The sequence below is a fragment of the Macaca thibetana genome, chromosome 14 (genome assembly GCF_024542745.1).
Source record: "Macaca thibetana thibetana isolate TM-01 chromosome 14, ASM2454274v1, whole genome shotgun sequence".
Taxonomy (NCBI): Eukaryota; Metazoa; Chordata; class Mammalia; order Primates; family Cercopithecidae; genus Macaca; species Macaca thibetana.
This window is the reverse complement of record NC_065591.1, coordinates 4,113,570-4,126,877: the sequence shown is the minus strand read 5'-3', so window position 1 is coordinate 4,126,877 and position 13,308 is coordinate 4,113,570. Positions and strand designations below refer to the sequence as shown.

Below are 13,308 nucleotides of genomic sequence, written 5' to 3'. Positions count from 1 at the left end.
AGGCCCGGGGTCAGAACTCCCGAGGGGCTCTAAGGCTGTTTGAAAGCCCAGGGGCAACTTCTGTGGGGGAGTGCCACACTTCTTACCTATTGATTTCTGCCTTCGCATCGTACCTCGAGGGATGCCCAGAAATGGGGCTTTTGGGCTCCCAGGAACAGTGGGCGTCATCACGGCGATTCCTTGGCGTTCATACACAGACTGCAAACCGGAGAGCCTAGGGTGAGATGCAGCCCTGGCCAGCCCCCACCCAGAGTCACAGGGCCCAGAGGCCACAAGGGAACGTCTGTCACTGTGGCTTCCCCAAGCTGCTTCTGGAGCCACCTCAAATCTCCAGAGGGGCTGATGAGCCACAGCATTGAGGACCCAGGAAGGGCCCTCTCTAGGTGCCTTTCCTATTCACTGCAGCTGCTATTGGCCTCTGGCCCTGTTAGGATGGCAGCATGCCCTGTTCCATGGAGATGTGGTCTGCTGCAACACCATTTGCCAGAGCAGCTGGACAGACACGTCTCTCTGAGATGGGGGCCAGGCTGGTTGTCTCGTGGGAAAGGGCACAGAGTGGTGGGCAGTGGGGTCTGGCCTGGGTCCATACGCTGCTCCCCATGTGCCATGTGACCATCAAGTCCTTACATAGGAGCCATCATTTCCTCTTTCATAAAATGGGCTCATGATACTAGCCCCACAGTATGTGCAAGGGCCAGCCAGGTATTAGGGTAGTGTGTGGGTGAGTATGATGTGCCAGCTAGCTTGAGCAAGCCCTGGAGCTGCTTGGGGGCACAGTGTGGAGTCTGCAGCAGCAGGCTCTGCCCAGCTTCCTCCCTCCTCGGCCTATTCCAGGAGGAGCCTAGGGCTCCCCTCCTCCACCTTGGAAGCAGAGTCCTGGTGCTGCCAACCCTTTGGCTTCCCCAGGCTGCTGCTTTCTTTGCAAAATTGAGATGGCTCAGGGCCCCAAACTTGTAGTGTTGAAGGCCAACCCAGAAGAATATCAGATGCGGAAGCTCAATGGAAATATTCGTGTGCAAGCTTTTATTACTCCAGCTTGGAGATGCTGTTTCCATGTGTCCACAGCCTCTGTTTGTCTCACTGTATGGCCCTGAGGCTGGAGGGGGAAATTGGGACCCTTTGGGAGGTCGAGGGCACTTTGTCTCAGACACCCCCCAACTAGGTGGGGCACGTGGGTGCTGCGAAGGACTGGGAACAAAGAGGGAGGCAAGGACGGGTAGGCAGGGCCTGAAGGGGAAGGCCCCTTGTGAAGTTCAGAGGTGATGGGAGGAGGTGTGAGGGCAGATATTTTAATTGTAACCATTAACAGTTGTTTAATGCACATTACAGAAAAGTCTTGTGGTAAATTTATAATATTTATAAGTGTTATTGTTCAAGAAAAGGCTAGAAATAGTGAGGCAGTTTGATACTGGTTCAAAGGGAATACTGTCAGGTAAGCAATCACGACAGGTAGGCAGTGCCGGAATCTGACATCAGGCTCAGATGGCTGCCTCTGGAAAATGGAGAAGCAATCCAAGGGTCCAGGAGGCCACGCCTTCCTCAGGATGTGCCTGGGGGAATCGAGCAGCCTCTGCCCCAGGCCCTTTTCCAGCTGTGTGCCCTCCTGACTGCGTAGGGAAGGTGACCATGGCATGGGCAGCCTGCTCTGAGCCAGGCACCCACTCTACCCAGCAGACACTGAAGCCCTTCATGGCACTTCAGGCCCCGAGGACAAGTGCTGCTCAGGATCTCGGAGCACGTCGGGGACTGCCACATGGGATGTGGGACAGACGGCCTCTTCCACACCGGAGTATTTCTGTGCTCTGGGTGGACCAGGAGGCAAGATCACCTCTGTCTGAAGCGTGCGTCAAGGCCCCTTACATCCGTGTGTTCACAGGTCCTCAGCAAAGTATGACAGGGGACACCTTTGAGGCTCAGGGCACTGAGTAAGCAGAGGCAGTCAGTGCAGTAAGGGAGTGGCAGGGCTTAGATGTGGTCTGCTGTGTCCCACCACTGTGAGTCTGCACGGACCGACCCGGCTGTTTGTCCTGTGGCTACTTGGATTTGGGCCCCACCTCTGGACAGCATGAACCAGACATGACAGCATGTGCGCCTTAGCTACTGAGACAGCCCACCCACTTCCTGGGTCACTGCCAGCTCCTGCCCCGCGTGGTCCCAAGGTATGGCCACTTACGTTCATGTCTGAGCTCGCCGGGAAGCACCGGCTGCTGGGCCGCTGCTTGATGGTCGCCACCCTTGGTTCCACGGCCATGTTCTCAGCAGCACGGGAGGGCTTGGAGGCCGGGACTATCTCCTCGGGTTTATCTGCAATAGAACCGTGAGGATTGGAGCAGCATCACCAGTAGGGGAAGCTGGGCGTCCATAGGAAAGCGCACAGGTGCAGCAGCCACTCCAGCATCCAGAACTGTGCATGGGGCATTTGTTGCTGCTGTGAGGAGCATGCGTGTGCCTCTGCCACATGCATTCCCACTGGGGCATGGGCTCCTTTCCCAGACCTTGTCCTTGGAGGCATGCACGAGGTGTGGACATAGAAGACCCTCCACAGCTCAGTCGCCTCCTCAGACGTGCCCAGCCCACCAAGGGCTCTGAAGCTTTTTGGGACATTTCGGGTTTTTTTTTTTTTTGAGACAGAGTCTTGCTCTGTCGCCCAGGCTGGAGTGCAGTGGTGCAATCTTGGCTCACTGCAACTTCCACCTCCCAGGTTCAAGCAATTCTCTTGCCTCAGCCTCTCGAGTAGCTGGGATTACAGGCACCTGTCACTACGCCCGGCTAATTTTTGTATTTTTAGTAGAGATGGAGTTTCACCATGTTGGCCAGGCTGATCTTGAACTCCTGACTTCAAGTGATCCACCTGCCTTGGTCTTCCAAAGTGCTGGGATTACAGGCGTTTGGGTCATTTCTTTAGTGGAATCACTTTATTCTTACTAATGGGATTTATTCTTGTGAGGGTTAACTAAACTGACTTTTTGAATTTTTTTTTTTTTTTTTTTAAAGAGACTCAGAAATATGGTTCCTTTGTAACTGTGATTGCCAAGACATGAGGACCTGCCATCCAAGGCAGTGTGGGTGTTTCAGAAGCCAGGGTGCTCAGGGGCCCCAGGCATTAGTAAGTGTTGCAGAGGAAAGTTCTCTGTTACAATTTTCCCCAACGCAGAACCTTCCCATTTCCTTTTAAAAAATGAAAGCCAAAATTTATTTATAAGGGATCCTTAGCAATTAACAAAAGCTTTTTAAAAAGGACATTTACAGCACTTTTTTTTTTTTTTTTTTTTTTTAACTTGAAAACTGAAGCACATCCCGGAGCTCTCCTGACACCTTAGCTTCATCTCAGGGTATTTGGATCAGGCATAAGGGTGTGTCTAGGGCTGTTTAAATGCAAGGGCCCTGTGCCACTGAGACCTGGAGAACTGGTCTTCCAGTCCCGATTGTGGAAAAAGTGACCCCAGCTGTACTTCTGAGATGTCACTGCGTTGGGACAAAGCCAGTGCGGTGCCTGGTGGGTGTACCCCATTCTAAGCCTTTGAGACAGCACTGGCCTTACTCCCTGGGAAGAAGCAGGCCATCTAGAACATTCTGCCTTCTGGCCACCCTAAGCCCACTCTTGGCATCTGGTGGCCTCCCATGAAGTGTATGCTAAGGACTTGCCCAGACTTTGAGCCATGGGGCTATTGTGCGGGTCGGAGCTGAGCAGAGTGCAGGGAGGAAGGCCCCCATCTCCAAGTTGTTCTTCAGGATGAGGCGGAAGTTACCTGTCATGGCAGCTTCTCACGGGGAGCTGACCCATGGGCAAAGCTTCCAGAGCCACAGCATGGCTCAGGGTTGTCCAACACAAAGGCATCAGGCTCCTGACAAAGGCAGCCCAGACCAGAGGTCCCCACAACAGAAGTTTGGGGAGAAGAAATGGGGGTGTGCTGGGGACACTGAGCCGGGCACCCTGTGATGGCCCCTCAACCTTGCAGAGCAGCTGAGATGTACATAACTCTGACACCTGTGGACACTCTCATGGTAGAGTCTGCATGAGGGGCCTGGTTCCAGGCCTGTGTTCCAGACCGTTGGACCAGTCCTGCCCACACTGGGCCAGAACCTCAGGTCAGTCTATACTTTTTTTTTTTTTTTCTTTAAGATGGAGTCTCGCTGTCACCCAGGCTGCTTGGCTCACTGCAACCTCCACCTCCTGGGTTCAAGCAATTCTCGTGTGTCAGCCTCCTGAGTAGCTGTGCGCCACCATGCCCAGCTAATTTTTGTATTTTTAGTAGAGATGGGGTTTCACCATGTTGGCCAGGCCGGTCTCAAATTCCTGACCTCAAGTGATCTGCCCATCTTGGCCTCCCGAAGTGCTGGGATTACAGGTGTGAGTCACCATGCCAAGCCATATGTTTTTAGCCTTCAAACAAGGAGGGGGAAGAAAAGGCAGGAGAATGTGCAGCAGAGGCCATATGGCTGCCAAGCCCAGCACACTTACCATCGGGCCCTTCAGGGAGGCATTTGCCGACCTCTGGCCTGGACCACGTTTCCAGTTGTCAGCAAAATGCCAAGTGTTCACGCAAAGCAAGAAAGCCCTTGCCCCATAGTGTCCGGGCAGCCCAATCTCCCCCCACAGCACTCTCCCTTCATGACCAAGTCCAGCTGACCAGGCCCGCGGGCTCACTGGGCCCCATTGCTGCATCCCTGCTCACGCATTCTCTCCTGTGATTCCTGGACCCACAAGCCCTGCTGGCTCTTTGACGAGCCTGATGCCTCCTTGGGGTCTTGTCATTCCCCCAGTGGATGCTAAGCATCTGCTCCTCAGGGAACTGGTCAGGCACGGTAGGAAACACCCGATTCTCATCTCACTTGGCAGTGGGGACATTCTGGCTGCGACCTGTGACCCCAGTCCAGAGCCGTGCTGTCCTCACCTGCGTTCAAGACCCTCCTCAGCCCAGCTCCTCCAGCTGCAGCAGGTGCTGCATGGCTGCCTCGTCTCACATTCCCTTTGCTAGGGTCCCTGTCAATCTCTCTGGGCTAGACGGGCCGGATTCACCTGCCATGGTTCCAACAATTTGCTTCCTCCAAGGAGCCTTTCCCCTCCTAGGGCTGGGGTGGAACTCCTTGGATGGCTGGGGTCGAATTTGTTTCTGTGCAGGCCTCTCTGCCCTGGCTTTGCCCATCAGCTGGGCTGTTCCCCTTTGACTCAGGACCAGGCTGACGCTTGGGTGATCTGCTTTGGCCGGCTGTGACGTGCAGCTCCAGCTTGGTCTGTCCCTGGAAGTGGGGGCGCTGGGCAGTGGCTGTTCTTTGCCTCAACTGAGATGTGGCCGCTGGTGGCCCCCAGAGTATTTTTCTCCAGTGAAACGGGTTGAGATGTGCCTCCGTCACCAGGGAGTTATGTCCCACAACTGTGGTGAGCCAGGGCACTGTGGGGTGGGGATGCCCCGGACCTGCTTCCTGACAGTGCTGGCCTGGGCCCCTCCTCTGACCCCAGTGGAGGGTGAGGCCTGAGTGGGGTGCAGCAGCATGTACCTCCACAAACATGACCCAGAAGGAATGCCACCAGGTTAGGGGAAGAACAGCTGGAGCCCAACAAAACATCCCGCGGGGGCATTCCAGGTGGTGAGCTCTGGGGACAGCCACAGAATGCAGCCCGCCGGATACTGTATGCAGGTGCACACAGGGAAGAGTGCCTTCCTGGCTGCCACCTGCCTGTGCTCGGGCCTGCCCCTGTGGAGATGCAGGAAGGCCCATCCGAGCCAGAAACCCCTGGGCATCCCTCCTGGCCGGACTTCAGGCTATGGTAAGCTCAGAGGCTAAGGTGGCAGCCAGGGCTGAATAGCTGAGGTGAAGGAAAGTTATCAGCACTGAACATTGACAGAGGTGTCAGACCCAGAAGATGCAGGAGAGCCACGGCCCTGCAGGGGAAGGCCTGAGCGCAGGTGGGTGTGGGAAGGCTATGGCCAGGCTCCACTGTGCTGTTGGCCATGTCTGGGCACATCAAAGAAGGAGGGACTCTAAGGTGTAACAGCTTTCCTGGGATTACAATTTAAACGAGCCAAATCTTCAAGAAGCTCCTGTTTCCAACTGGGCCCTTCCAGAAGCCATGCGTCTGCTTTTTATGTATTAACAAACTCCACAGCTGATGAGGCTGGTTCATTTCCATCCACTGCACACTGAGGGTCTGCTGCCTGGCCTCCCCGGGGCACTGCCTTGAATCCTCACATTCCCAAAATGAACAGGCTACAGGCTGTGATTTTAGGACCTCAGGGCCTGCGACAGGCATCTTGCCAAACACACCTCATGTAACTGTGTGCCCGGGGTGAAGGACAGGTGTCCTGGTCAATAATGACAACCATCCCTGAATCGGGGAGGTTCTGGGCTGATCATCCTGTTTCTCATCCTCATGAGAAGCTGGCTGTAGTAAAGGGATTGTTCCCTTGTTGAAGCGAAAACATTTCAGGTCTGAGATGCGTAAGGCCATACAGGGGCAAACCATGGGACCAGGCGGGAGCTGGGGCTGGGATTGGGGTCCCCCGAGCCTTATGCCTGCCATGTGGATGGGCTGCCCAGCCCTGGGCCCTGGTGGGCAACGGCTGCAGAATGTTAGTTTGGAAATGATTGGGGTCAGCACTGGCATGCTCTGCCTCGTCCAGGAGAACCACGAGGCGGGGGTGGGGGCGCCCTTCCCATCATCACAGTCGCCACGTCGGAGGGTGGGGTTGGTCAAGTCCCTGCAGGTGCATCCCCGAAGCTGTGGCCACTTTGACTGTGGATGCTCGGTCTCTGTTTTAAACCTTTCCCTTCCCAGTAACCCCAAAACAAACGTTCTTTTGAACCAGAACAGGTGAGAGCAGCCGGGCGTGTTGGGGTGACAGGGTCAGGGGCTAGCATTCCTTTTTAAGTTAGAGTTAGTGTAATTCAAATGAAAAAGGAAAACCCTGCATTGGTCCCCCACAGGGGTGTGGGTCCTTCCTGGCCCTCGTCTCTTGGGGATGTGAGCAGTGGGAGCGTGCTGGCCTGACTTGCTCAGTCCCTATCTCGGAGATCTTGTTTACCAGATCTCCAAGACTTTTCAGAGAAGCCACAGGACTGCAGATTCCTGCTTCTCATTCTAGGCTCCTAAGGATTATGCTTAATTTATAAAAGCTCAGAACTAGGTCTTTATTCAGGGACTCCGGATGAAGGGGATTAGCGAATCCGGCCCCTGGCAGTCTTCGAATGAAGTGCTCAGTGACTGAAAACGAGCCTCAGACAGATTTGAAACTGTCAAATCCCAAAATACTCCAGTGAGGAGCTGATGAAGATGCCCCAGCAGTCACCCGCATTTCAGCCCTCTGAGCAAGTGTGTGTTCGCTCTAGAAGACACACGTGCTGCTGACCAGGCACAGGGAAAAGGGAGGAGAGGTGGTAGGTTTGTCACCTGCCTGCCCTTCCTGTTACCAGAGCCCCCCAGCCCATGAGCTGACTCTGGACCACGGGCTGACTTCCATGCAGGTTCCCCTGATAGTGGGGAAGCAGCAGCGTTCCCCGTGCTAGAGAAATCTTGCCACTGCTCTGCATCCTCAGCGAGTCACAAGGGAGTCACCAAATCGAGGAGTGACACAATCCCAGCGTCCGTGCTGAGGCCGGGAGGCCCAGGACCACACAGGCACCTGGTGGCCAAGTCTCCTGCTTCCCCAGGTAGGAAATGGGCTCTGCATTGAAGCGACGCTAGGTCCACTGTCCAGCGAGTTCCTTTGCCTGTGGCCACACAGCAGGCCCAGAGCCTGGGAGCCAGCTCCATTGAGGGGCAGAGTGCCCAGCTGTTTCCCCATCGACTCTTCAGAACCTTCCGGGGGAAAGCAGCAGACCAGACCCTGTGGAGGGCTGCAGAGGGCTGCTCCAGCTCTTCAGCTTTCCTGGGACCTGATTCATGGTCTGCTTCACATCCTCCAAGATGATCCAGGGACCCTATCGGTTCTCAACCACTGCTCTCTCCCCTTATGTGAGCTTGAAGTGGTCTGTCTACCTCTCTGGAGGTGCAGTGCCACTACATCCTGTCTCTGGGTGAGAGAGTATAAATGTCACTCCATTTCCAAAAGGAAAACACATCTGCAGTGCCAGATGTTAGAGGACAGAAGCTGTGTGTGTTAGAAGCAGCGGCTGTTGCCAGCTGGCTGGCCTCTTGGTTTAATCTTCCAAAGAGGCAGTGCAGGGTGGGAAGTGTGTGCTTGGACTCTGGTGGACTGGTCCTGGCCTGCAGCTCTGAGTCACACACCTTCCAAGGGCTAGAGTCTGAAGGTACAAGTCAGAGGTGCCTGGCAGGGTGGAGGCCACAGTCCCCTTCATGTGCCCGGGGGCAGAGGCCCCACCCCAAATCCTGCCTGACAGCCGGCTTCTGCCTGAGCCCAGCACAGGGTCTGGGGTCTAGGGCAGGTGCTCAGAGAACACTTAAACACTAAAGATTTTACAGATGGAGAACTGAAAACCTGCGATCACTAAGCAGGGTAAAGCTAGCAGGGGACAGAGTTGGGATTTGAGGTGCTTTGCCAGGGATGTTAAGATAAATGACCACGCACCGGGGGGCTTAAAACAATGGAAACATATCCCTGCACAGTTCTGGAGGCTGGAAGTCCAAGGTCAGGTTCCTTCAGAGGGTCTGGGGAGGATGAAATCCATGGTGTTTCTTGGCTTGTTCCTTCTTTACAAGGACACGTCACTGGATTTAGAGCCCACCCGAGTCCAGCATGACCTCATCTTGATTAGATCTGCAAGGATCCTATTTCCAAATACGGTCCCATTCACAGAACTTTGGGGGTCACTTTTCAACCCAATACAACTGCAAAGGCCTGACTTTTGTTCCACATGCCTTTCTGGATTTTGTTCGACATGCCTTTCTGGAGTGTGGTGAGTGCTTTTTCCGAGGAGAGGCCAGTCTTCCCAGAGACGGGTGGAGGCAGCACCAGGGTCCTGGAGCATTTGCTACACACCCAATGTGTGCTCCACACTTCGCATGTGCACCATGGGATGCGCTCATGGCCCGGGAGGCAGGGGCTGTCAGTACCCCTCGGTGTCTTCAGTCCCCAGCTGGACCCCCCCAGTGTGACCAGGCCAAGCCACGGCTGCTGGTCCCTTTGGGGTCTGCCTGCCCCCACCCCTGCCCCCGTTATAGCTGGGGTTGGGGCTCTGGGGCATTTAAGCTCAAATTTGTAGTCAGGTTCTCTTGCTCAGACGGGAGGTGGATCTTCTCTCTCTGGAGCTCCTGGCCATGCAGGCTGTGACTCTTATCTTCTGATGCCACACTGGGGGAGAAGGGCAGTGTGGATGGGGCCAGGTCCCAGCAGGCCACAGGCGCCCACAGCGGCTCAGCCACCTGAGTCCCGAACTGTTCTCCCTGACAAGGGAGTTTTGTTGTCCCGCGCTGTTCTGGCAACTGGGTCCATGGGCACCTGTGGTGCGGGCGTCTTCCTCGGGTAGGTGATGAATAGAGGGCCATTCCTGTGAGCTGGGGTTTGGCCTTGGATTGAAGGGGCGTTCACACAGAAACGTAATTGCACGACAGAAGGGTATTCTGTATCCCGGGCGTCCACATCCTCGGCGCAGCAACGGGGCCTAGAAAGCCTGCTGGGAGTTTTCTGGGCAGCCGTAGGATGCTGGTGCAAGCCCGGGGCTGCTGCACAGAGGCCACTGGGATGACACAGGCGGGGGCGGTAGGCAGGGACAGCCAGGGGAGGAGGCGGTGGTGGTTCTACGCCCACTTCACCCATTCTCATCTAACATGACTGGGACACAGTTAAGATTTGCCTTAGGGCCAGTGCCTCTGGCCAGATGCTAGGGTCCTCCCAACTCCAAGAGATGAATTAAAAGCTGGGAGTGCTGCTTTTAATCGTTGGGGGAGCTGTGTCCAGCAGCAGGCGAGCAGTATCCCCCAATGTGCTTGCTGCTGTGAAAAGGGGGACCCGAGTCTATCCGGGGCCTGCGGTCCGCCTGCCCACTCCATGGTGATTGCCAGTCTCCCACTCCACACCAGCCCTGGGTGGGGAGGTGTAGCCAAAGAGCTCACCCTGCTCCCTTCTCCCCCCAGTGCCAGGCACGGGGCACAGGGCAGCCTCTTGGGGAGTGGGTGATTTCCGGGCCTTAAAGGGAGGCAGTTGCTGCCCACCACAAAGGGTTCCTGAGGGTCAGGAATGCAGCCAGGGGCTCTGCTCGCCTGCAACCCCCCATCCAGGGAGCCCCATGTGACTCAGGCCCCGGGAGGCCTCACAGACAGAGCTTGAAGGCTGCCCAGCTAAGACCAAACAGGGGTCCTGCCAGCTTCACGGTCATGACGATGTGAACACAGGTCAGGGAAGAAACACAGGACACGCTGGGGAATCACAGACAGGAGAAGCCAAGCAGAAAGAACAGACAGACGGATGTGCTCCAGGGTGGGGCTCCTCGGGCAGGACCCGGTGGGAGAAGGCAACACAAGGCTTTGCGGCACACTCAAGACTGCACGGCGTCACAAAGGAGGTTTCTGTTCCACGGGGGGGTGATGGGCAGGGGGCTGACACAGACACTGGGCCTCCCTTACCCTTCTTCTTCCGGACTGAGGCTTGCAAACAGAAAGGGGAGCGCCGTGAGCCACCAGGATGCAGCGCCCGCCCGCAGCCTACACTCGGGCCTTGTCAGCTCCGGGCGCCTCAGGAGCAGGCTGGGCTGGCACTGGGGCAGGGGCTGTCTGGAACGCTGCAAACGCAGGCTGCGCTATCCACGGAGCAGCAAACCTTGGCTGCCCGCACAACTCTGTCCTGTCTGCCCTGCTCGTTAACCTACTGCCTGGCAGTGGAAAGGGGCTTTCCTTCTTCCTCAGCACCTCTGGTCCCACCAGCACCCTGCCAAAGTGGGGGATGAGTTCTCAGAGCAGACATGAGCAGAGGTGGTGGGACCAGCCTTCAGAGCGCACCTGTGGCCTTTCCTGCCTCATTCCTTTGTTTCTTGACTGAGCTGAGCTCGTGGGAGCACCCCTTGGAAAGATGAGAGCTGCTGGGTTTGTCTCTCTGGGGAGCCCCAGGACAGGCCTCTGTGGAGAGGGCCTGGAGGCTGGCCACCTCCTCCATCGACTGTGAGGCTGGGGCACGTGGAAGTGGGTTTCCCACGCGGGGCACTACTGGTTCTGGGTGGGTGGGGCAGTGCCACTGCAGGGCTGCTATTTTGGATTGAGGCCTCATGCCCGTCCTCAGACTCCAGCCCAGAACCTTGTGAGAGGCGGCCTGGCCACCCTCAGCACCCTTGGCCGAGGAAGGATGATTACTGCTTCACCACTGTGGCAGCACTTGCTAGACCCCTCTCGGGAAAGCTGCCTGTGCCAGGAGTGCAGGGAGGACAGGGCCTGTGAGTGAGAGTGCCGGTCGGGGCTTGGCTCTCAACCTCCTGGGCCAGCTGGACTGGACCGTGGGCCTTGGGCAGGGGCTCATTTTTTCCGTGCCCATGTAAGCTGCCTTCACCAGCTCCAATTTGTGCTCCAGTGGAGCAAACATTTCCACCCACATGCCATCTCTGTGTGTTTCAGAACCACCCTCTTTCCAAAGGTGTCCCTGGGCTCCATGGTGACTCCCCGGAACAGGATCCTGCGTGGCCAGCATGGCCCACGTGGCTGCTTGTCGCCCTTCCCCTGTCTCCAAGATGGAGTCAGAGGGCCAGAGCCTCTCTCTGTTCCTTGCAGACCTTATACAAAGGTGCCGGGAGTTCCCTAGGCCTGCTGTGCAGACCAGACTGCTCTGCCAAGCCCATGCTATCTACACAGATCCCCGGAGGATGGAGCCTTCTGGTCTGAGCCACATGGGGAGCAGCTTGCGCAGACCTCTGAGGCCTGGACTGAGATGGATGTTGGTGGGGGTGCCCTAGACAGCAGGGGGAGCTGCTTTGGGGACCCAGTGGGGCTGCTTACCTTTATCCACTAGTGAGAGGCCCAAAAATTCAAAACAAAACAATGTTAGATAAACAGAAAAGAGGAAAGGCAGGACTAGCAACAACTCCCCGCGAGGCTCCGAGGGAGGTGCACACGTGGGGCTGCTGGGCATGCAGGGGCACTTCCTGACACACGTCTGGGCACAGGGGCAGGAAGGGGGTAGCAAGCAAGCATGGGGTCATGCACAGCCTGCTGCTTTGCAAAGGGCAGCTCAGGGACAGGCATGGCGACTATGGGGCTGGGCCGGGTGTGCGACTTACCAAGCTCCTCCAGCTCTGAGGTCATGGACTTGGAGCGCAGGGTGAGGGCCGTGGTCGGTGCTCGCTTTGGAGGCGGGGGAGCTAGAGGGCAGAGGAGAGATGGGTGTGAGACACCAGACCATGTTTCCAGACATAGGAATAAGGCCAGCAGTGGCCCTGTGGCTGGCAGGTGGGTCTCAGGCTGTTTGGCTGCGGTGGTCAGGGATTGTGCAGGTGTGCTTATGATGGGAAAGGACTGGTGCTCAGGAGGATCTTGCTGTATCTCTGAACTGCAGTGCAGAGCTTGCCCTCATGGGTGGGCCTGGGCAGGGGGAGGGAGGGGACGGGACACTGAGTCGGAAGCCTGCGGAAGGGACCCCTGCTAGTGACTAAAAGGGCACTCCTGGTGGGGCACGGATGGTTCCGGCAGCCTGTGAGCCCCAAGTCATTGTCATGGGCTCTGGCGGCAAATTCCAGTCTTGTCCCTGTTCCTGGGCTCTCAGAAGTGTGGAATCAGCTAGAGAGAGGGCCCACTGCCCCCCAGCTGTCCTGCCCACCCCCACCCACCTCTGGTAGGGCCCCAGGCTGGAGCTGGGCAATGTGGGGCATGTACCTTTCTTTCTGGCAGTGTCGTCGGGGTCCAGATTCCTGGTCACCGTGACCACTTTAAGGACCAGGTGATTCCCTCCCTGCCGGATCATGTTCACCACCTGCCTGTGGCCGACTTTGACAACATTCTCATTGTTAACCTGTGGGAAGGTGGGGAGGATGGCGTCAGTGAGAGCCAGCGGAGAAGAAGACAGCCAGCACCCACCCAAGGCAGAGACATGTGGGCTCCTAAAAGGGGGGCGAATGCAGGGAAGCGAGGGGAGTGAGATCGTCATCTTTTTGGAAGCAAAGGTGCTTTTGGGGAAACCAGAATGAATGCTGCTCTGACTGTGGAGGTCACTTAACTGGCTCAGGAGGCCAGGGCAGGCCAGGGGAGGCGGGGAGGCCCTCCTGTGACACTGCAGCTCTCCACTGAGTCCTCCACAGCTGCTGCGGAGGAAGGGCTGATTCCTATTTAACCTGAGCATCCTCACGTGCTCACTCTTACAGGCCTGGGGCAATTTTCACGGCCACCAAGAGACGGCATGTGAAGAGCCTGACAGGCAAGTTCCAGGGCTGGGC

The 13,308-nt window shown here is 56.7% G+C and overlaps 1 protein-coding gene and 1 pseudogene across 3 annotated transcripts in view; one reads left to right on the top strand and one right to left on the bottom strand.

The window, feature by feature from the left end:
* The window catches only part of SHANK2 (SH3 and multiple ankyrin repeat domains 2), a 666,329-nt gene that overhangs the window by 20,631 nt on the left and 632,390 nt on the right, over window positions 1-13,308 (bottom strand). For 2 of the 3 annotated variants that reach the window (XM_050758103.1, XM_050758104.1), the window contains 6 exons: window positions 12,752-12,887; window positions 12,160-12,240; window positions 11,879-11,887; window positions 10,523-10,543; window positions 2,174-2,304; window positions 87-198 (listed from right to left, as the gene is read on the bottom strand). In XM_050758103.1, coding sequence (XP_050614060.1) covers window positions 87-198; window positions 2,174-2,304; window positions 10,523-10,543; window positions 11,879-11,887; window positions 12,160-12,240; window positions 12,752-12,887 — 490 coding nt within the window. The remainder of the gene's footprint in view (window positions 1-86; window positions 199-2,173; window positions 2,305-10,522; window positions 10,544-11,878; window positions 11,888-12,159; window positions 12,241-12,751; window positions 12,888-13,308) is intronic. The other variant, XM_050758102.1, reaches the window with a different exon arrangement.
* Window positions 1-13,308, top strand: part of LOC126935966 (uncharacterized) — a 376,899-nt pseudogene that overhangs the window by 74,906 nt on the left and 288,685 nt on the right.